We start from the raw sequence: 24,108 nt of genomic DNA, 5'->3' as shown, positions 1-24,108 counted from the left end.
AAGTAAAATAACTAAAAGTTAACAGTTACTGTTCTGTAGGTGTAATTTTTAATACTTTATGGAATGTTCAAAATCATTCATAATTATAAACTTTAAAACAGTTTTAAAAGGCTAAATATCTTGGCCAGATCACAGAGTTGGAGCAGACAGAATTTGATCCAGTCTTCTACTCCATGTCTAATGCCTCTTCCCACTATGGAATATTGCTAAAGCATGATTTTGTTACTCACCATAAGCCTCTCACTTTGAGGTTGTCTACAATCTTTATAATTCAAATTATTGCCTTTTTCTAATGGCTTGATATAAAGAGCCGAATGTCTGCTCCCTACTTAGCAGACCAGTTAACTTTATTTTGTGTATCCTTTCAGAAATGTAATAGATAATAGTTTTTTATTTCTTAGACTTAAGTTTGTAAATCATAGCTTCAGGAATAGCTGTAGAGCTTGAGTTTTAACCTTGAATTTTTGCATTAATTATGAGGTTTCTTAGAAACCTTAGCACTTTGTTTTATTAACAAAGGGCCTCATTAGAAAATTAAGAGAATCTGTAAGTGTTACTCGTAATTGTCTCAAAAGTTGAGGGGCACTAATGAATCTGTCATGCAAGAAGGAAGCAACCTTGGACTCTTAAATGTAGGCATTTGAACTGAGAAAGGAATTAAGATGAAAGGTATGGTGAAGGTAGAATTAGTGGGAAGTTGTGCAAATTAAGTACATTTTAATGTATTTATCCAGTTAGACTGAGTAGGAACCATGGTTGCCCAAAGGACAATTTAAATTTATTTTTATGAAAGAACTTCTTGAGGAAATATTGTGTTTTAATGGTAGATTTCAGAAGCAGTGAGGTTTAGTATCTAATTTTTTCAAGTTTTTCAAAGTGAGGAGGGGCTGTTCTTTGAATATTCATGTGTGACTTTCTCCTTTAGGTTATTATCTTTATATGATATGTACTAAAACTAATGAATAGAGTGTATGAAATTGTGAAATTCTTTTATTTGGATTAGAAATTATTAGAATAACATTAGTTAAAACTCCAGCAGGCCTAATAGATAATTTTTTTGGAAGTTGAGCCATTTGGGTTTGTATTAGTTTTTCTATTAAATCATCTGTGACTCTGATATAATTGTATAAACTTTACTTTCTTCATTTAGTGAACATGGTGTTGTCTCACTGTATTGTAAAATGTTAGCATACCTTTTGACAAATCTGATAAGAAAATGTCACTCTCGTTCTTTAGTCATACTAGATAACTGAGAGTTTCTATACTTCTTTTTTTTTTTTAATACCTCCCCTGTTCTTGGAATGAACATAATAGTCTTTGATTTGGGCTAATAGTTTATAACTGATACAGTTTATAAAAAGTATCCCTTTTTAAGACATTTCTTAATGGACTACTTCCCTAAGTACGTACTAAATCCATGTAATTATGACTCTGTTAATTTGGAATCAATTAATCAAATTTTAATTGGGTACCTGCCAAGTACTACTGGGCTCTAAGATCAGAGCCTTTATTATACTGGTTTGTTTTACAGAAAAAGATGTTGTCATTGAAACGTCTTTTCAGATACACTAAATTAAAAAAAATAAGTTTCAGGTAAGCATAACAGATTGAGCACTTGTTTAATTCTCTGATCCCTCTCAGAACCCTATAGAAAAGACCATAAAGGAATCAAAATAAAAATTTAAGCCACAAAACAGAACTGGAGAGGACAGCTGATGAAAGATGTCCACAAAATAGAAGCTTGAAAATGGTTGTTTGAGGTGCATATTAATAGTAAACTGTCTTAGTAGAAAGCTGAAACCCAAACCTCTCATGGAGAGTGACATTGAGAATCAAATCAGTTCACACACCGTGGAACCTTAGTCTTTGGTCTGGGGACCTACGTTATATCTGAAAGCAGGTGTAGGGGGTGGTGCTGAAAACAGAATTGGTTAAAATTTTTAAAGGAGCAGTTTATCCTGCAGATTTTTGGCTCTACAGGGTAAGAGAGTCTACCCAAGCAAACAGGAGGCTTACTCTCTAAATGAGTAATTAAATCAGATTAAACTCTAGCACGAATGAGGGTAGAGGAAACAACAGAGTAAAGAGAAGGAAATTCAAGCAAATGTTGAGGTCTCTACCTCCCTACCTATGATCATTTCCCAAAGCTCTTGCAGTGTTGCTTGTTCCTAAAGTGAAAAAGATAGAAGGTATTGATATCTTCCAGAATACTGCACCTGCTTTAAAAGACTTGGAGATACTGCCATTTGGAAATTTTTGAATGAAATAGCCAGGTCTCTCTGCTTTATCACCCTACAGTGAAACCCATTGAAAGGCACTGACCACGCATCCACATTGTTCTCAGTCAGTATCTTAGTGCTCCACAAACAGTCAGGGACCACCAGAGAGTGAGGGAGCCTCCAGGTAATAGAGATGGACACATAGACAAAGAAAAGGAACCTGATGGAACAAACCCAGTGCTAGGCAACAGGGAGTTATGTGAAAATTAATATCCTCAGAGATAAGAGAAGGAATATTTCATTAATGAGGTAAGAAAAGACTAAGATAAGAAAAGTTTTGGAAATTAAGAATATTATAGCTGAAGTTTAAAAAGTTGAATGGAAGTAGAAGATGAGTTGTAAACAAGGAGTGAATACACTGATAGAATTCTAGACTCTGCATATATTTGAAGAGTTTCTAGAGAGAGAAAACAGACCATGTGTAAAAGAATGTTGCCAATAACAGGTGAAGCAGTGGAGCACTACCTTAATTATTATCCTAGAAATTTAATATACAACCAAACCATCAGTCAAGTGTTAGGGCAATATAAAGATGTTTTTAAATACATTAAGAGCTCAAAAATTCACTCTCAAACATCCTTTCTCATTATACTGGAGGATATGTCTGTGTCACTTAATGAGAAAGTAAACAAAGGAACAATGTGAGACTCAGAAAAATGAGTTCCTAAAAGAAACAGAAAAGGAGGGAAAAAACCATAAGAAAATGCGTTCTGACCCAGGTAAAAGGGGGGATTGTAATAGAGGACAGTCCCAGAATGACAGTTGAGCAGCAGCTTTTAGAGAGTTACCAGTTCAGATTGGAGCAGGGCAGAGGAAAAGTGTTTCCAAGAGAATGAGGAACAAACCTGATGGATGAATTGATGTATTTGAATGTATTAAGAGATCTATACTTTTGTTGTAGAGTTAGTTCAATTAATGACAGATAATACAACATAAAAACAAGATGACACCACCCTTATGGCAAAAAGTGAAGAAGAACCAAAGAGCCTCTTGATGAAAGTGAAAGAGGAGAGTGAAAAAGTTGGCTTAAAGCTCAACATTCAGAAAACTAAGATCATGGTATCTGGTCCCATCACTTCGTGGGAAGTAGATGGAGAAACAGTGGAAACAGTGGTAGATTTATTTTGGGGGGCTCCAAAATCACTGCAGATGGTGACTGCAGCCATGAAATTAAAAGACGCTTACTCCTTGGAAGGAAAGTTATGACCAACCTAGACAGCATATTAAAAAGCAGAGACATTACTTTGCCAACAAAGGTCCAGCTAGTCAAGGCTATGGTTTTTCCAGTGGTCATGTATGAATGTGAGAGTTGGACTATAAAGAAAGCTGAGCGGCGAAGAATTAATGCTTTTGAACTGTGGTGTTGGAGAAGACTCTTGAGAGTCCCTTGGACGGCAAAGAGATCCAACCAGTCCATCCTAAAGGAGATCAGTCCTGGGTGTTCATTGGAAGGACTGATGGTGAAGCTGAAACTCCAATACTTTGGCCACCTCGGGTGAAGAGCTGACTCATTTGAAAAGACCCTGATGCTGGGAAAGATTGATGGCAGGAGGAGAAGGGGACAATAGAGGATGAGATGGCTGGATGGCATCACTGACTCGATGGACATGAGTTTGGGTAAACTCTGGGAGTTGGTGATGGACAGGGAGGCCTGGCGTGTTGCAGTCCATGGGGTCACAAAAGTCGGACATGACTGAGCAACTGAACTGAACTGAAAGACAAGAAAAAGGCATCATTAACCATAGGAAAAGGAAGAAGTTGTACCAAAAAAGTAATTGTAATTCAATACATGGTCTTGCTGAGAATGTTTATATAGTTACTATAATGCAACATTGCTTACATCAAATGTTGGTATTTCAAAAAGAACATTTGGAGACTTCCCTGGTGATCCAGTGGTTAAGATTCTGTCCTTCCCCTGGTGGTGTCAGTTCCTTGTGTTGCACAGTGCAGGTAAAAAACATTTGTGGAAGAGCAGAAGTCTTATCTTCTGGAGAAAAAAAAAAAATTTTTTTAAGGGAAATACCTGAAACCAAAAATAACAAGGTAGAGTAGTGTCTATATCTTTTTCAGTTGTGTCCAACTCTTTTGTGACCCTATGGGCTGTAGCCCTTAGGCTCTTCTGTCCATGGAGTTCTGTTGGCAAGAATACTGGAGTGGGTAACCATTCCCTTTTCCCGGTGATCTTCCCGACCCAGGGATTGAACCTTGGTGTCCCTGTTTACCGTCTGAGCCACCAGGAAAGCCCAGAGTAGTATGAACATGTGATGGGTGCTTTGGTGGAGCTGAATTAAGAATGAGAATTGCTGTAATGTTTTTAAGTCCAGAGGTGCTGTTTGACTTCTTAAAGTATGTATATGCATTACTTTGATAAATATGAAAAGATGTATCACTGTTGTCCAAAGGATAGATTAGTAAGTGAACATGTGAAATGATCTCTAGGAAACCACAATTTAGACAAATCCACAATTGGAACTGCTCGATAATTACCTGAGAATTAGCCAGAAATATGTGAAATATCTTTGGGACTAGATTTTCATACTTCGCATTGGCCAGAAAAGTAACAGTTCTTCCCATAGAGAGCGTTGGGAAATGGTGGCTTCCCAACAGAGGCTTCCAAGTGAAGGAATGCTGTGTAAACTGTATGTACTCCTTCAGTATTGAGTGAACAAAACCTGATCGAGAACAACTCAGCACCCTTAGGGCTTAAAAACTGCAGTGTAGTGTAGCAAATTTGCAGTGTAGCAAATCTCGGTTTAGTTGAATGAAATTGTTACTTCTGAGATTGTGGTTGGGTACCTATCACATTTTTATTCCTGGCTTCTTTAATCATTTAAAAAAAAATCAGTATCATCTTTTAAATATATAATGAGGGGTAAGAAGATAAATTCCTGGAACTCCATCAGCACTCCTTTCCCCAGTCAGTTAAGTCGCTCAGTCGTGTCCAACTCTTTGCGACACCATGGACTGCAGCACGCCAGGCTTCCCTGTCCATCACCAACTCCCGGAGTCCACCCAAACCCATGTCCATTGGGTCGGTGATGCCATCCAACCATCTCATCCTCTGTTGTCCCCTTTTCCTCCTGCCCTCAATCTTTCCCAGCTTCAGGGACTTCCCAGTGAGTCGGCTCTTCGCCCGAGGTGGCCAAAGTATTGGAGTTTCAGCTTCACCATCAGTCCTTCCAATGAACAACCAAGACTGATCTCCTTTAGGATGGACTGGTTGGATCTCCTTGCAGTCCAAGGGACTCTCAAGAGTCTTCTCCAACACCACACTTCAAAAGCATCAGTTCTTTGGCACTCAGCCTTCTTCACAGTCCAACTCTCACATCTATACATGACCACTGGAAAAACCATAGCCTTGACTAGCTGGACCTTTGTTGGCAAAGTAATGTCTCTGCTTTTTAATATGCTGTCTAGGTTGGTCATAACTTTCCTTCCAAGGAGTAAGCGTCTTTATTTCATGGCTGCAGTCACCATCTGCAGTGATTTTGGAGCCCCCCAAAATAAATCTACCACTGTTTCCACTGTTTCTCCATCTATTTCCCATGAAGAGATGGGACCGGATGCCATGATCTTAGTTTTCTGAATGTTTAAGCTAACTTTTTCACTCCTTTCTTTTACTATCATCAAGAGGCTAATTGTCTTTGCTTTCTGCCATAAGGGTAGTGTCATCTGCATATCTGAGGTTGTTGATATTTCTCCCGGCAATCTTGATTCCAGCTTGTGCTTCTTCCAGCCCAGCGTTTCTCATGATGTACTCTGCATAGAAGTTAAATAAGCAGGGTGACAATATACAGCCTTGACGTACTCCTTTTCCTATTTGGAACCAGTCTGTTGTTCCATGTCCAGTTCTAACTGTTGCTTCCTGACCTACATAACAAATTTCTCAAGAGGCAAGTCAGGTGGTCTGGTATTCCCATCTCTTTCAGAATTTTCCACAGTTTATTGTGATCCACACAGTCAAAGGCTGTGGCATAGTCAATAAAGCAGAAATACTTCTTCTGGAATTCTGGAATTCTCTTGCTTTTTCGATGATCCAGTAGATGTTGGCAATATGAAAATGTCCTCTCCCCAGTATGAAATGTCATTTGTTACAGCTGTTCTGGGTGGGACATGTGTGATAATAGCATGAAACCAAACAGCTGTTGTATAGTAACTTAAAGTTAGTATGCTGTTTAGTAGAAAGTAGGCTATTACCAACTGGACTGACGAAAGAAACCCAAAATACTTATAATCTTGCAGTAGCAGGAACTTGGCCTCCCAGTTAGGCTGATTTATTTTGAACAAAGTTAGATTGGCCTTTTTGAGACAAGCTTGGCTGAAGATTGAAAGACCAGTTATCGTTTGTACTGTCTACCCAGAGTTCTGAGGAGAGAGCAATGGCAGTACCAGCAGCAGTGTATTGCAGACAAGTGTATTCATAAGTGGTGATGACTAATAAAACAGACCTTATGGTAAAGAAAAACCAAGAGCAGTAATCTTTAACAGTTTTTGTGGTTAGCAGGAGCTATTTGTCCCTTATCTTTCTTAACCTGGAAGAACGTATCCATAGAAATGGACATGTAAAACCAAAAACCAAGCCATAAGCAATACAACCAAAAACGTTGCTATAGCAGAAAGCTGTTTTAATAAGATTTCTACTTTTCCTAATTCCATGCAATTTGAGGAGGATGGTGAGGGTACTTGTTGAAGTTGGTGATTAAATGGTACTTTATGGTTGACAAGAGCTGGTGGTTTCAGTTCCCCTGGTCAGCTCCTACTTGAGGTGAGTTAATAGTGCCTGTTGTTTAGGTCGTAACTGGAAAGGACATATAAAGTGTATTGATATTAAATAAATTGATTTCTTTTATATGCTTCATATTACAAGACAGTTTAAGTTTGCACGTAGTGCCAGAACATATTGACTAAAATTTTGGTACTTAATGTTCTAAGCTTAGCCATTTTACATGCTTCACTAGTTTTCTGTATTGTGGCCTCTTATATTTTCCTTTTGTCTGTGGCTTACCAAGATAAAACTAGCATTTGGAAAATATATAAATGCAGTTACTATTATTTTAAATGCAATTTTTATACATATTTTAACCTTCTCTTATCAATATGCCAGTATTAGTACTGGTTTAAAACCTTTTAAAATAAAAATTAAGGCAAGATCTTTTTGTGTCTTTGTACAGGAAACTCTAAATACAGTGAAATGGGAGGAAAGAAAAATTCAATAATAAAGACAAACAAGGTTTGTTGAAATAAAAAATTTTTTTTTTAGATAATAACAATTTATGGTTGTTTAGTACATAACTCTGGTGCCTCAGGTACATCAAAATATTTAAATGTAACTATGTCCTACCTATTACAGAAGGGTGTTTTTTTTTTTTTTTGCTGTTTCACCAACCTCATTTTACTTTTCTAGCCTCGAAGATCAAATCCATATACAAATCAGTGCTTCAGAAATTTTTTCTCCAATGTCTTTTCTTCTAGTAGTCACACTGGAGAATCTTCTTTTTCCCGTACAGCTTACTGGTTAGTATTTTTTACTTTCAATTGATTTTTTTAATATATTTGATGTTTTATTTATTGCAGTTAACTTCTGGTAGAAATTTAAACTTGGCCCAACAATGTTATGAAAGCCCATGTTGTTTTTTGTTTTTGTTTCTTTTGGAGAATAAAGAGAACCTTATTTTGTGACCGTCTATTATTCAGTGACTGCTGTGGACTTCCCTTTTCCTTAATAATAAATTAAGTTGTACACAAGGTTTTTATATGATAGAGACGTAGGTTAGTTGTTAAGCTGTTAAATTATGGGGGTACCCTTTCAGAGTAGACCCAGTCATTTTTTAATCCATTGTGACTGTATGATAGATAATGTGTAGATATTTGTGGAATTTGAAGATTAAGTTGAGGTTTAAAAATAATGGACCTGGTTGAATAAACGAGACAGATTAAGATTGCGATTTAACTTTAAAGACTGGCAAGGTACCAAAGAAAACAATTACATTTGAGTAGCCTTTTAAAAAACTGAACTCTGCCTATTTTGGGTTATAAAAATAATCATGCCTCCTTTATTTTCTTCCTTTGTCTTGTGCGTAGTTTCAGATGGCAAACTATTGCACTTAGAATTTCGGCTAAAACTGCTCTTTGCTTTGGTTCATGGGAAGGAAATAGCGCTACTTCTTTTTTTCAATAATAATATTTGTCTGAATTGACTTTTTAAAAGTGGTTACAAGTCAGATTAGTTCCATTTTTATTTGTAATATAAAAGTTTAAGTTACTTTAGGAATTGGTCCATTTTGAAAAGTGTTTAGATAGAAAAAGTTTCTTTCTTTTTTTTAATGTTACTTATAATGCTGGATATGAAAATTTCTGTTACTTATGATATAACCCAATTGTTATTCTGAACTTAAAATTTAAAATTTTGGAATTCTGATGAGGATCTAAAATTTATCTTTTAGTACAGAATTTATAGAAGTCAATGAGATCAGTGCTTTGATTAGGCAGAAGAGACAGGAACTGGAATTGTCATGGTTTCCTGATACATTACCTGGAATTGGAAGGTAAAAAAAATTGTTTACTAAAATGTTTAAATGCTAATGTGTGCATAAGATAATAATATCTTACATACAGAGATATTCAATAGTTATGTTTCTAAGAAAGTTTTGTTCAATTAAACCTTGGTGTTTCTGATGCCTAATGAAAGGTCTCTATTTAAGGAACCCCTTGAAAAATAAAGAATATTGTATTTATTTGTTTAATAAATGTAAATATTTGATTTCTTTAACAAGGAGAACACCTAAATGATAAGGTTCATTATTAGTAATAGCATTCAGATCTTTCATCCTTCTGTTATCTTTTTCTCCATTCCAGTCTTCCGTGTGTGCTGTTAGCTGAAGCATTGCTTTTGTCATGACACTTCCATCTCCGAAGTGTTATTCTAAACAACTGCTTGATCAAGTCCCTACTTTGCCCTGGCATTCATGACTCTCTATATAGCCTAGCCTTTTCTCTCTTAGTGTAAGCCTTGAAACTATTAGCACATTGCTAGCTAGGTACATGATATGTACTTAAATCAAGCTCCTCTGTAAAGATTAAGTTCCTTGCCAGAGTTTTGTATTCATTCCTATAACTTTTATATATCACTGTAATGGAGTTCTGTATAGAGCCTTCATCCTCTAGGAGTAACAGTGGAATATAAATATGTAAAATCAGACTAAGTCCAGATATGTAAAATATGAAATTTTCCCTTAGAGCTGTATGTTTTTGTGTATGTGCAAGTTGCACAGTGTTTTTCAAGCTTCTTTCGTCCTCCAGAATCTCACCTTAGACTGGATGAAATAGTCTTTTGTTAGGAGACCTGACTGAACAAATACGAGTCAAGAGTAGGAAGAAGCTGACAGTGGATTCGGTGTGACTGCAGTAACTGGAGTCTTAGCATGGGAACACCAGAGCACCTGACCTGCCTCTTGAGAAACCTGTATGCAGGTCAGGAAGCAACAGTTAGAACTGGACATGGCACAACAGACTGGTTCCAAATAGGAAAAGGAGTACGTCAAGGCTGCATATTGTCACCCTGCTTATTTAACTTCTGTGCAGAGTACATCATGAGAAACGCTAGGCTGGAAGAAGCACAAGCTGGAATCAAGATTGCCGGGAGAAGTATCAATAACCTCAGATATGCAGATGACACCACCCTTATGGCAGAAAGTGAAGAGGAACTAAAAAGCCTCTTGATGAAAGTGAAAGAGGAGAGTGAAAAAGTTGGTTTAAAGCTCAACATTCAGGAAACGAAGATCATGGCATCCAGTCCCATCACTTCATGGGAAATAGATGGGGAAACAGTGGAAACAGTGTCAGACTTTATTTTGGGGGGCTCCAAAATCACTGCAGATGGTGACTGCAGCCATAAAGTAAAAAGACACTTACTCCTTGGAAGGAAAGTTAGGACCAACCTAGATAGCATATTGAAAAGCAGAGACATTACTTTGCCAACAAAGGTCCGTCTAGTCAAGGCTATAATTTTTCCAGTGGTCATGTATGGATGTGAGAGTTGGACTGTGAAGAAAGCTAAGCACCAAAAAATTGATGCTTTTGAACTGTGGTGTTGGAGAAGACTCTTGAGAGTCCCTTGGACTGCAAGGAGATCCAACCAGTCCATTCTGAAGGAGATCAGCCCTGGGATTTCTTTGGAAGGAATGATGCTAAAGCTGAAACTCCAGTACTTTGGCCACCTCATGCAAAGAGTTGACTGATTGGAAAGGACTCTGATTCTGGAAGGGATTAGGGGCAGGAGGAGAAGGGGACGACAGAGGATGAGATGGCTGGGTGGCATCACTGACTCTATGGACGTGAGTCTGAGTGAACTCCGGGAGTTGGTGATGGACAGGGAGGCCTGGCGTGCTGCGATTCATGGGGTTGCAAAGAGTCGGACACGACTGAGCGACTGAACTGCACGGAACTGAGCATCCATAGGGATCCTGGGAACTTTGAAGAGCCATCGTCCTCATATTGAGGAATTTTAGCATATAACATAGCAATAGAAATCAGTTGCAGTTCTTTTTTCCTTTTTAAAAATGTATTTTGATATTTTTGGCCTTGATACATGCCATAAAAACATAAATCTAACAAAAAATTCAAAATTTAAGTGACAGAGCTTTCCTTTCAGTTTTTGTTATGTTTTTATTTATTTATGGACTGATTCCCCTTTGACCTTGCTAATTTCTTTAAAACTTGATCTGATTAACTCAAGTAAATTATCTTTTTGGTTGCCTGGAAATAGGATGGGGAACAAGGGTTAGAAATGTGCTTTCTGGGATGGTGGAAATGTTCTATTTCTTATTTGGGGTAGTGGTTATACAGGTATATGTATACATTGGTCAAAAGTCATCACACTGTGCACTTAAAATCTGTACATTTCATTTGTGTATTTTACTTATCTACATTTTATTATCCAAATTGGTATTTTTAAAGTAGTGAAAAAAAGTTAAAATTCTTGACAAAATAATTGCATTAACTTATTTAAATGAGAATCAACTACTATATATTAATTTGCCCTTGATAATACTTTGCTAATAATTTATTGAAAAAGCATGCTTTTAGAAGGTTTTTTATATTTTTATTTTTTGTAGCCAGGTGGTAGCCATCTTGGTTAGTATGAGTAACCTTGAATTTACATTTTTAGCAATTTGGCAAAAAATAATTTAAGCATCTATATTTTAATATTGCTAGCTTATTTGGAAAATTAGTACTTTTAAATTGCTGGTTTTATTATTTAAACGAAAATGTCTTTATTTTGTTTTAAATTTTCAGAATTAGTTTTATACCCTGGAATATTGAAATAGAAGTCCTTCCTCTCATCTCTTCTGTGTTGCCAAGAACTATTCTTCCAACAAGTACCATATCTTTAGAAAATTTTGGTAAAGTTTTTTAATTTCTTTCTAGTTAAAAAAAAATTACTAAGCCTCTTTCAATCTCATGAAAAGTATAAGTGTTGATGACTTAGAAATGCTGTAAAATAAGGTATAGATAATGAGTCCTAGATATTTCTATAAATATTTGTACAGTGACTTGACTTTAAAATTGTTGCAACTAGAAAATCCTTTTACTTTAGGAAATTACAACTTCATGTCTTTGAGGAACTGATTAGAAGTTTCCTTTCTGTTTAGGGGGTCAGTGTTCAAACCACTGATTTTTAGAAGTAATACTTCCTATGAATTGTGAACAAATAGTTCGAGTCCTTACTATTTGTGGGTAGCTGTTGTGTCCTGCTTTTGCCTAGGTAATAGTGATTCATAGAGCAAAAGGCAATTAACAGACCAAACATTTTCTTTTGATTTTTTCACTAGAGAATTGCCCACATGGACTCAAATCTTGGTATAACTCATTTCAGTAGCTTTCAAAAATTGGTATTACTCAGATGTTAGTAGCTATGCATTTATTAATAATTTGATTCACAAGTATATTTTGCTTTCACTCTGTTATAGATGTCTATTTTATGCTAAAATAAGCTGAAGCCAAATTCTTATCACTTGATGAAACATACATTTATTTTTTCCTTTTTGTATACTGTTAGGTACTTCTTGCAAAGGCTATACATTAGCACATACTCAAGAAGGGGAAGAGAAGAAGCAAACTTCTGGTACCTCAAACACCAGAGGATCAAGACGAAAACCTGCAGCAGCAACTCCTACAAGAAGATCTACACGTAACACAAGAGCTGAACCAGTCAGTCAGTCTCAGAGGTCCCCAGTATCAAATGTTTCTGGGTGTGATGCCCCGGATAACAATAATCCATCTGTAAGTGTTTCCTCTTCCGGTGAGTCAGAGAAGCAAACAAGGCAGGCTCCAAAAAGGAAGTCTGTAAGAAGAGGAAGAAAACTACCTTTATTGAAAAAGAAACTTCGAAGCTCTGTGCCTCCCCCTGAAAAATCATCTTCCAGTGATTCAGTTGATGAAGAAGTAGCAGAACCTGACATACCACCTGAGTTAGAGAAAGAACACCAATCAGATGTAGAAAGTATTAACACTGTGCAGATAAATGTAGAAAGTGAATCTGCTAATGGCTTAAGAAGTTGCAGTGAGCCATTAAAAGAGAGTGAAGAATGCGCCGAGACCCATGATACAGAGGAAAGAGTAGAAACTTTACATTCTGAGTCTGATACCCAAGATCCTCCTGTGTTACTTGGAGGGGAGGAGGAAGTTCAAAAAGTTGAGAATACGAGTATAGAAGCTAATGTTTTATGTCTGGAAAGTGAGATTTCTGCAAGCACTTCCAAAAAAGGAAGTGATCCATTGGAAAATCAAGACCCAATAGCTGAACCTTCAGAATCAGAAATAAAAGCAGAAAAATGTATAGATCATGTTCTAAATGATTCTCTTACATGTTCAGGATCTGAAATTGAAGTATACCAATCTGCATCAAACTTATTTGAGTTACCTGAGAATGCAGAGCCAATAGTTAATGAAGAAAAAGTTATGGAGAGTCCTATAGTAAAAATTATTGATCCTAGAGATTCTACAGTAAAAACAGAACAGCTTATTGACAGTCCCAAATTAGAATCTTCTGAGGGTGGAGTTATACAAGCAGTGGACACAAAATCTATTGAGAGTTCAGAGGTTCTTTTGCTTGGGCATGTTGAAAATGAAGATGCAGAAATAATTGCAACATGTGATACTTCAGGGAATGAAACTCTCAGTAGTATTCAAGACTCTGAAAATAGTTTATTAAAAAAAAATCTTAACACCAAATTGGACAAATCTTTAGAAGAAAAGACTGAATCTTTGGTTGAATATCCCAGATCTACAGAATTGCCTAAAACTCATCTTGCACTGATTCAGAAGCATTTTAGTGAGGACAATAATGAAATGATACCCATGGAATGTGATTCATTTTGCAGTGACCAAAATGAATCTGAAATCGAACCATCTGTAAATGCTGATGCTAAACAAGTAAATGAAAATTCTGTGGAGCACAGTTCCCAAAAGAATATGTCATCTTCTGATCCTGCAAATGAAAAGTTTGAAACTGTATCTCAACCATCTGAAAACCCAGTGGATGCGACAGATAAAGCCAAAAAGCCTCGTACGCGAAGATCTAGATTTCACTCTCCATCTACAACTTGGTCTCCCAACAAAGACACTGCCCGAGAAAAGAAGCGGTCTCAGTCTCCATCTCCCAAAAGAGAAACTGGAAAAGACAGCAGGAAGTCTCGATCACCGTCTCCTAAGAAAGAATCTGTTAGAGGTCGGAGAAAATCTCGTTCTCAGTCCCCCAAAAAGGATAGTGCAAGAGAAAGGAAGAGATCTCAGTCTCGGTCTCCAAAAAGAGATAGTGCTAAGGAAGGCAAAAGATCTGAGTCACTCTCCCCAAAAAGAGAGAACAGAAGATCTCAGTCCAGAGTGAAAGATTCCTCCCCAAGAGAAAAATCCAGGTCCCGGAGCAGAGAAAGAGAGAGTGATAGAGATGGGTCGAGGAGAGACCGGGATAGAGAAAGGAGAATGAGAAGGTGGTCTCGATCCAGATCACGGTCAAGGTCACCATCAAGATCTAGAACAAAAAGTAAGGGTTCATCATTTGGTAGAAATGACAGGGACAGTTACTCTCCTCGATGGAAAGAGAGATGGGCAAACGATGGTTGGAGATGTCCACGAGGAAATGATCGATACAGAAAGAGTGACTCGGAGAAACAGAATGAAAATACAAGAAAAGAAAAAAATGACATTAATACAGATGCTGATGATTCAAATTCTGCTGACAAACATAGAAATGACTGTCCCACTTGGGTAACAGAAAAAATAAATTCTGGGCCTGATCCGAGGATCAGAAATCCAGAAAAGTTAAAAGATTCTCATTGGGAAGAAAACAGAAATGAGAATTCAGGGAATTCTTGGAATAAAAACTTTAGTTCAGCTTGGATGTCTAACCGTGGTAGAGGTAACCGTGGTAGAGGTAACCACAGAGGTGGTTTTGCCTACACAGATCAAAATGAAAACAGGTGGCAAAACCGAAAACCCCTCTCAGGGAATTCAAACAGTTCAGGGAATGAGACTTTCAAGTTTGTGGAGCAGCAGCCCTATAAACGAAAAAGTGAGCAAGAGTTCTCCTTTGATACACCAGCCGACAGGTCAGGGTGGACGTCTGCATCGAGTTGGGCTGTGAGAAAGACTCTGCCAGCAGATGTACAGAACTACTACTCCAGACGAGGCAGGAGTTCTTCAGGCCCACAGTCTGGATGGATGAGACAAGACGAGGAGACAGCTGAACAGGGTAACACGTTTATTTACCAATACTTTTATTTGAAGAAAGATATTATAAATTTAATACCTTGTTTGTATGAATTGAAGTGATCTCTGTTTATAATATTATGTTAAATTGAACCTCATTTTATGTAATAAACACTTCAATATATTTTTTTTCACCCCATGCCTGCCCCCAACCTTGCCAAAGACCTAAATATTTTATGTATAATTTGCTACAGTAGAGGGATTTGAAATAATTCTATGCAGGATTTAAATTCTATTTCATTTATATCATATGTGTGCACTTGAATTTTTTTGATTGTTGTTTAATAAGTCACTCAGCTAAAAAAGACTTATTCTTCCTTGACTTTTCTTAAGAACATTTGACTTGACTTTTCACAAGAAAAGAGCTGTTGAAGATTTTAAAAAGTGATTAACCTTCTAAGTTAGTAATTAAATTTTATGATTATTTTACTAGTAAGTTTCTTGAACTGCTAATTCTTTGCTAGTGTTGCCCAATGTTATTGTGTAAAGTTATTCTTAAAAATAATTTTGGTTAAATATTTATTTCAGTTAGAAAATCATCCCACATTATTTAGGAATGACAGGATTAAACTGAAGTATTGGATAGGTTTAGGTTAATTGGTATTTAGTTTTACAGTAACCAGTGGCTCTTTGTTTCTCTAAGGAAATTTGTAACATGATTTTTTTCATGTCTTTTTTCTTTTGATAGAGTCTAACCTGAAAGACCAAACAAACCAACAAGGTGATGGTTCTCAGCTACCTATGAATATGATGCAGCCACAGATGAATGCAATGCAGCAGCACATGAGTGCACACCAGCCTGTGAACATGTTTCCATACCCAGTGGGTGTTCCTGCTCCTTTGATGAACATCCAGCGCAGTCCGTTCAGCATTCATCCTCAGCTGCCCTTGCATCTGCACACAGGAGTACCTCTCATGCAGGTGGCGGCTCCTGGCGGTGTATCTCAGGGACTACCGCCACCACCGCCCCCTCCCCCACCGTCCCAGCAGGTCGGCTACATTGCTTCACAGCCAGACGGAAAGCAGTTGCAGGTATGTTTCCAGCCGCTCAAGTGTAGTCAACATTCGCCATTGTAAACGTTCAGCTCTTAGGGATGGATGCTCGAGAAAGGGCTTCTTGCTGGATATCCATATACAGTGGCTTATTTGATTAGACTTATGGTAAATCTGTACAACTCCTCTTTCACTGTCCTTCCCCAAACCTCCCAGTCCCAAATAAGAAAATGAATACGTTATCAAATCTAAGCTACATACATGCTGGTGCTGATATCCAAACAAGTTTTTTGGTAAGTTTAAGAAAACCGGAGTATGAGGCTAACTAGAATCATGTGATGGACACTTGAAAAAATTTCCCTATTTTATTGGACTTTTAGGGGCTGGGAACTTGTGATTGGATACTGTGATAAAGCTTGTACTGGTCTTGTTCAGACTGTTCATTACCGTATGTGTTTCATTTTCATGGATTTATCATGCTAAAAAAAGAAAGTAGTGACTCTTGGGCATATAGTAAATTTGAATAACAACTTGTAATGGTTCTGTTGCTTTATTGTTCCATGTCTATATCTCAGAAATTCTAGATTCCTGGCAGCAGGATACAGTTGGAAGAGCCAGAAAGTGGGAATTTGGGATTTTATGTCTTTTTCTGCTATCAACTCACTGCAAGCCATTTGACTTCACTGTCTTATTTTCTTCTATCTTTAAAGTGGGGTACCTACCTTAAAGATACTTATAGGAAAGATACTGTCATTAATGCTGCTTTTCTCCTTGTTGGTTTTAGTGGTACTGTCAGAACATTACAAATACATATATATTTTAAAAGTCATCATGACATGATGGGATTCTATTTAAGAATGTTGCTCATTTTTCTTCACAGTCCTTTAGATAAAAATTACCTGAAATAGACATTTCTCCTAAGTACTTAAGTATTAAATTGCCTTGATTTTTTTCTTTTTTTAATGTCTAATAGGTAACTAAACGTCTTTTATTGAGTACAAATAATTCATTAACTGATGATACCTCTTTAAAACAGGGTATTCCTAGTGCTTCTCATGTAAGTAATAACATGAGTACACCAGTCTTGCCTGCTCCGACAGCAGCCCCAGGAAATATGGGAACAGTTCAGGGACCAAGTTCTGGTAATACTGCATCATCAAGTCACAGCAAAGCTTCTAATGCTGCTGTAAAATTGGCAGAAAGCAAAGTAAGTGTTACAGTGGAAGCCAGCGCAGATAGCTCGAAGACAGACAAGGCAAGTTCAAAGTTGAGAGCAACCTACATAATTCTGCATATGATTATGATAAAAAAATAACAGTTTTCTGTTGTATAAGTGGTAAAGGGAATTTACTGTTGATAGTCTTAGATTCCAATTTAAAGAATTCTGTCTACATATGTTGGTGCCCATTGAATTACTGGTTGTATTTCTTGTTTATTTTTAGAAATGTGTGATTTGTGTTAGTAAATAAATATTTTATATCTATGATGCTAATATTGGAACAGTTCTTTGTAAATGTGCAGTGTTTTCAATTTTATATTTTTAAATAATTTTTTGAAAGTTTGTGATTGGGCAAATAATAATTACACATTTTCCTCTTATCAGAAACTGCAAATTCAAGAAAAAGCAGCACAGGAGGTAAAATTGGCCATTAAGCCATTTTATCAAAATAAAGATATCACCAAGGAAGAATATAAAGAGATTGTACGAAAAGCAGTAGATAAAGTAAGTTATAGCTTTAGTGGAGTTATGTACATATTATTTTGAACATCCCTATTTTAATAAAGGTATGCTCAATTAAATCTAATTAAAATAGTAAGAGGTGGCTTCTGCTAGTCAGCTTTTTTACCTTTGGAGAAAATGAAATATATACCTTCTAGGCGATACGAAACATGTAAAAATGTCTGATTATGTCTCTGGGGTATTTGTTTTTCAAAGAACTTTCCCTTTAATCCCTTTAAATATGAAAAAAATTCCCTCTTCTTTTTTATAGGTGTGTCATAGTAAGAGTGGAGAAGTAAATTCTACTAAAGTGGCAAATCTGGTTAAAGCCTATGTAGACAAATACAAATATTCACGGAAGGGAAGCCAAAAGAAAACTCTGGAAGAACCTATGTCTGCTGATAAAAACATGTGCTGAAATGGGAGCATTAGAAAGGACACTGGCGAGATATCTGCAAAGTGCAATTTCAACATGTACCTTTAACAAAAATCATACATAACTGTGATTGAAATTTGGTTTTGATAAAATTATCTTTTTTAATGTAGGATATAATGTTTTGTTCTAAATAAATATAGTTCTGCACCACAATACCTATATCTTTTCCTCCTCTCTATCCCCCTGCCCCCAAATAAAATTCAAGGGAAAGTAGAGGGTTTAAAGGAATATGCATTTTTACTAGGACTGTGTTATACTGTGGATACTGGAAGATGTACAGGTTTTTGAACAATGGAGTGCATAAATTAGAAACTTCAGAGTGCACTGGTTTTGGAAGAGATATATATAATACATTTATTCTGTCAGGCTAAAAATAAAAGATGGTCTTATGATTTTTCTCTCTAATTATAGAAAGATAAATAATGTATTATCATGAAGAATATTTCTAATAACAGAACATACCAATTGCAGGGTTCTTAATATGTATTTTTAAAGCACACATCTGAATAAATTGCTTAGGTAGAAGATACTATCACGAGTAAAATTCAGTGTTCAAAACTTTAGAACACTGTCCAGCTGTTGTGTCACCAAATGAACGTGAACGCTGCTTGTTTTTCTTTTGTGCCTTCTTTTCCCCAGTTGAGATGAAGCAGTTTGATTTGCTAGATTTACAGCTTTGGCAGTCTCAGCTCTGTTGAATTTAGAAGACCTGTTTGGAAAAAGTGTTGACTTTGTAAAAATTATGTTCTTCCATAATATCTTCTGCTTATCAGAAATGGTAAACTGTTTGTGCCAACTGGAGAATTGCTTTTAAGTCGTGACCCCCTTGCTTGGGTCTAAGGCAAAATCATGATATTCGCTTCAGGGGCTTCCACGTTGTTGCTCATCTGTTAATCACTAATGAAATTCTTCTTACACTTGGGAAATCTCCAGATGCTTTACAGTGAATAAAGTGTTAATTTGGTAACCATGTTACAAAATTCTAGACATTAAAACCTGTGTTTTGGAAAAAGGAGAGGAATTAAATAATGGAGTGTTGGTAAGGCTTTCAGGGGCTAGAGATTGAGGTGTTTTTTTTTTTTAAGTACTAGAATATGTTAATTTTTATTAAAAGTAAATTTAAAATGTTCTACCTTATTATTTTATTTGGCATCTTGGAAGAAAAAATGGATTAACTCCACGATAAACTGTTTGATTCCAGTAACAATTGTCAATAGATACCAAATAACTGGAAAGCACTTTGGATCAGATGTTAATGGCGCAAAGATAGATATATGCCTCAGTGAGACAGGCTGACCCTTATGCTAGCTAAATAGCGAAAGCAATACTCCAGAACTGCGCTTTTCTGAGGTAAAGCTCTTCTGTTTTCTCAGCTGTATGTGTATGATACTTTCCTGGTGCTAGCTTTGATAGGCGAGTTTTGAAATGTTGGCCCCAGTACTGATTGTGCTACTTCATAATCTTTATATGATTATGAGTATAATCCCAAAAAGTGTTAGAAATATTTCCAAGCAGTTTCCGATCTTTATTGTGCATTTCTGGGCGTTTGTAATATGGTATTCTACTGATTTATATATATTTTTAATTAAAGTTTATGTTAAGATTATGATAGGGCAAGAGTTTTAGAAGTATATTTCTTCTAATAAAATATTAAGACAGTGTTTCAATTATCAACACACACCTCCTCATTTGTTTTGGTTTTGGACTCTATAAAGTTTTAGAACATTTGTTTCTAAAAAACAGCTCTGTGAACTTCCGATTTTGGATTAAAGCTAGTTCACACTTAGAAAATTTTGTAGCAAATTGCCTAAGTTGATTAATCACACAACATATTTTTCCTACGTCTTCTTTCAGTGACATTTGGGAGTTGGGTGACAAGTTTAAAATTTGCTTTATACCATTTAGCTTGTGCAAACATGTTTAAAAGTTTTGAAAAAAATAAATGATGTGGTCAAAAGTTAAAGTCTCATATCTTTGGTAGCAGTACCATGAGTTAATTGAATTCTTAATACACATTTTTTGAATAACAGGTATGTACTCTGTATCTGGTTGGGGTACTGGTTAGACTGCACTTGAAATAAGAATATTACTGGACTAGAATCAACTCTGAAATATTTAAGAATGTATTAGAAAGTGCATGCTTTATGTTAAAAAAAATACATTGCTTTTTAACATTCCCCATTCTTTTATCAGAAATTTACATTACGTTGCATGTGTACAAACGTAAAGACACTTTGTGGGGTTGCAGATTTCTTGTTATATATGAAGATTCAGTATTAACTTGATCTTTGGAACCTTGGTCCCTCTAACTTACTAGTCACATTGACTGATGTTTAGGCGATACTGATGCCTAGAATTTTGAGACTAAAATTAGCTACTTGTTCTTTTAACATTCCAAAAATTTGGATTGTTTTTCCCTCTGGTAATGACAGTTTTTCCATTATCTTCTTTTGAATGGCCACGGTATGTACTACCTAAATGTTCACCCAAAAGATGCAGCTTCAGAAGCACAGTGGTTGCTCCATGGTCCATGAGACATTGTAGTATGAGGATGGAGTGCTGTCTACTGAAACAATACTCTTTAAACAGATATGTAGTATGTAATATTTTCTAATAAATTCTTTTGATAAACACAGTAGTGTCTTTAACGTTTTATTAAGATTCCTGGGAAATGATGGCTTTCACCTCATTTTAACTTTTCAGACGGGTTGCAGTATTTCTTGGATTTGTACCAAAGTAGCTGGACTAGCATTATAGGTACATAAATGTCCAGGTTGTAAAGAAAGCTTGAAGTTAGCTATAAGCATGTATTATAACAGCATTTTTTGTAATTACATAATCATTGTAGGAAATTAGAAATGCTTTTACTAAATTAAAAAGCAGTCTAAAGAGGGGAAAAGAAAAATAGTCCCTAATCCTACCATTTAAAGGTAACAACTATTAACACTGATCAAATTGCACATAACTGTGTTATAACATCCTTTTCACTTGATGAATTGAGAATTTTCCATTTTAATAATTATTGTACAGTGTGGTGTTTAATAGCCATATAGTATCACTTACACAGATACACCATTACTGGAACCAGTCCTCCAATATTGGGTACTAAGCTGTTTAAAAATTAGTAAGATATAAGTTGTACTAATATAAATGATGTAAGCCTCCTTATACACAGATCATATCCATTTCAGATTATTTTCTGTGGATTGATTCCTAAAAGAGTTTTTATTTTCCTGTAAAAAAATTTAAGATGTAATTATATACACAAAGTATAATTTCTTAAGTTACATTTAGTTTAAAATCCATTGTTTTCCTAAGTTGATTGTTCTCTGCAGAATTATCAGAAAGTTATTTTTCCCAAATTCTTCAAAACATTTATAAGAACACTTTTTAAGGCTCTAGGAAAATAGGTTTCACAAATCTTTTCCCCTAGCATGTGAATAGTAGTCTGTAAACTGTTCTGTATTTTTATACCTTTTAATAAGTTGAAGATATATTCTGATGTCCATATTCTAGGGCTATGTTGTGTTTCTCTGTTGATGGACATATTAAAGTACGTTTTGAAGTTTTATTAAAAGTGTTTTAATGAACACTGGCTTATCTCTGAATCTCTTTGTGTTACAAGGTTACATTGAATCTCAAGATACACATTTTTAACTTGGATATATGCTGCCATGTCGCTCTCTTGAGAAGAGTGTCCTAGGTTATAGTCCCTCCCCTGTCTGAGCTTCTGGTTTACTTTTGGTTCCTACTTTGATAGTGTGATGGAGAAGGCAGTGGCACCTCACTGCAGTACTCTTGCCTGGAGAATTCCATGGACGGAGGAGCCTGGTAGGCTGCACTGCAGTCCATGGGGTCGCTAGGAGTCAGACACGACTGAGCGACTTCACTTTCACGTTTCACTTTCATGCATTGGAGAAGGAAATGGCAACCCGCTCCAGTGTTCTTGCCTGGAGAATCCCAGGGACGGGGAGCCTGGTGGGCTGCCGTCTATGGGGTCGCACAGAGTCGGACACGACTGAAGTGACTTAGCACTGATAGTGTGATAGCATGTAAGATTGCTCTTGTTTTTAGGGTCTTAACATTCGTTAAACTGCACACCTACTATGTGCCAGGAATTACTGGATTCTTCACGTATTACCAGGTTTAATCATACCACAGTTTTCTTAAGGATTAGTACAATAATAGCATATTAAACTTGTGACAGGCACCTTGTCAGACATTTGTGTTAGTGTCTATAGTAATTTTTTCTGATGAGGAAATTGAGATGCATGAAGAATTAACTGAGTCACTGAGTTACACAGATACTTAAGAGCCAGGTTCAGACCTAGAATTGATAGACACCAAAGTCAGTGCTTGACCAAGGGTGTTATGTTGAGCTCACAGATGTAAACCAACATCACACGTGGGAGTAATGGCTGAAATAAGTCCAGCAGGAGCACAGACAGGACAACTGATTTTAAGGGGAGGTGGTGTGAGCAGGTGTGATTAAGAGTGATTGCCTGTAAAATCAGGAAAGTGGTCACTGATGTAGGAGAGGGAGGAGGTTGTGACTGAGCTAGGACTAAGCCCTGGGAAGGAGGGGGACTACCAGGGTCTACTTGATTTGGACAGTAGTTACATAATGCTTTATTCTTTAAGAGCTTAGTTGTATGTGGTGGTGTATTTCACAGTAAAAAGAATTTTTTTTTGAAGGCTAGCAATTTAAAGCCATTGTTTAGAGCTTAGTTGTATGTGGTGGTGTATTTCACAGTAAAAAGAATTTTTTTTTTGAAGGCTAGCAATTTAAAGCCATTGTTTAGATTTTTGATAGATCCATCTTTTTCATCACTTTAGTTCTTTAAGTCGAGTTTCAGTGGGGAAAAGAAATCCATGAATTTAGGGAGAAAAATATTCCCACTGAAAGAGTAATTATGCATCACAAAGTGTGCTTCTGTTTGGAGCCAGAAATAACAAATGTGGAAGAGTGAACTTCCTGTGTGCAACACTTAAACCGTGCTTTCCATATTAGACGGTGGCAGCTTTCCGCTCTTTTTCACTGTTACTATTTTAACAAACCATGCCAATTTACAAAGCACAACTCAGAAAGTTGCCTGTTTCCAGGCAACAGCTCTGCAAGGGTGAATTTGTTTAAAGGGTCAACCTGAAAATTAGGCTAGTGTTATCTTTCACAGTCTAGCTGTAAATGGCGTAATATCTAATTCAAGTCAGTGAATCCTAAGCAAAGGCTAAAAGATTTCCTCAGGAGTTTAGGGAAGCTATATTCTATAGTCCTGGGATCCTGGAACTTTCTCAACCAAATGTGGTTCAGCCCATGTGCTTTTTATTCCAGACTACACCTTTGTAGAGCCTGTTAGGTTCTCTTTACTTGGTGGCCAAACCCTTTCTCTGCTTAGCAACATCTAATTCACTTTGCTCCTCCCGAGAATTCAACAGTTTTTTCCCAATGAGTTTTGTTTGTGTGAAAAACATTTTATAGCTTTGATCTCTTAATAGTTTAAGCCCAGCACTAGTTAATCTTTAAACTGTCTCTTCCTTACCACTTTACAGTCTCTAACTAAAAGACATTAATCTCCACACAGTCCTTCCCATATTGCCTTCCTACCGTTAGTCCAGAGAAGCCTGTCAGGTAACTGAACTCCCCAAACACTTCATAATTTTCTTCTGGCCCTTGCCTTACCTTTTCTCCTTTGTTACTGTTTGGTCAAAATGATCCACATGGCTAATCCTGTAGCTGCAATCCTGCTTCTTAGCAGCTTGCTGTGCTGATAACATCGTGCTGCTTTGTTTAATGCTTTAGTCACAGTGATTAAGATCAGGACAAGAAGTCACTTATCCAAAACATTCTTATTTTAAAAATCATTTTATTGTCATTTTATGGTTAAAAAAAAACATACATGGCATGACTATAA

At 36.5% G+C, this 24,108-nt stretch overlaps 1 protein-coding gene across 3 annotated transcripts in view; it reads left to right on the top strand.

Annotated features, from left to right (window-relative positions):
• Positions 1 to 20,831, top strand: part of SCAF11 (SR-related CTD associated factor 11) — a 94,288-nt gene extending 73,457 nt beyond the window's left edge. For 2 of the 3 annotated variants that reach the window (XM_070370666.1, XM_070370663.1), the window contains exons 8-16: positions 7,451 to 7,509; positions 7,684 to 7,793; positions 8,723 to 8,824; positions 11,574 to 11,680; positions 12,337 to 15,030; positions 15,736 to 16,079; positions 17,077 to 17,295; positions 17,644 to 17,763; positions 18,032 to 20,831. In XM_070370666.1, coding sequence (XP_070226767.1) covers positions 7,451 to 7,509; positions 7,684 to 7,793; positions 8,723 to 8,824; positions 11,574 to 11,680; positions 12,337 to 15,030; positions 15,736 to 16,079; positions 17,077 to 17,295; positions 17,644 to 17,763; positions 18,032 to 18,178 — 3,902 coding nt within the window. In that variant the 3' untranslated portion in view covers positions 18,179 to 20,831. The remainder of the gene's footprint in view (positions 1 to 7,450; positions 7,510 to 7,683; positions 7,794 to 8,722; positions 8,825 to 11,573; positions 11,681 to 12,336; positions 15,031 to 15,735; positions 16,080 to 17,076; positions 17,296 to 17,643; positions 17,764 to 18,031) is intronic. The other variant, XM_070370665.1, reaches the window with a different exon arrangement.
• Positions 20,832 to 24,108: the final 3,277 nt, after the last annotated feature.

Source organism: Bos mutus, chromosome 5 (genome assembly GCF_027580195.1).
Source record: "Bos mutus isolate GX-2022 chromosome 5, NWIPB_WYAK_1.1, whole genome shotgun sequence".
NCBI classification, from domain to species: Eukaryota; Metazoa; Chordata; class Mammalia; order Artiodactyla; family Bovidae; genus Bos; species Bos mutus.
Note: the sequence above shows the minus strand (reverse complement) of the source record. Positions and strands in the feature narration are given on the sequence as shown.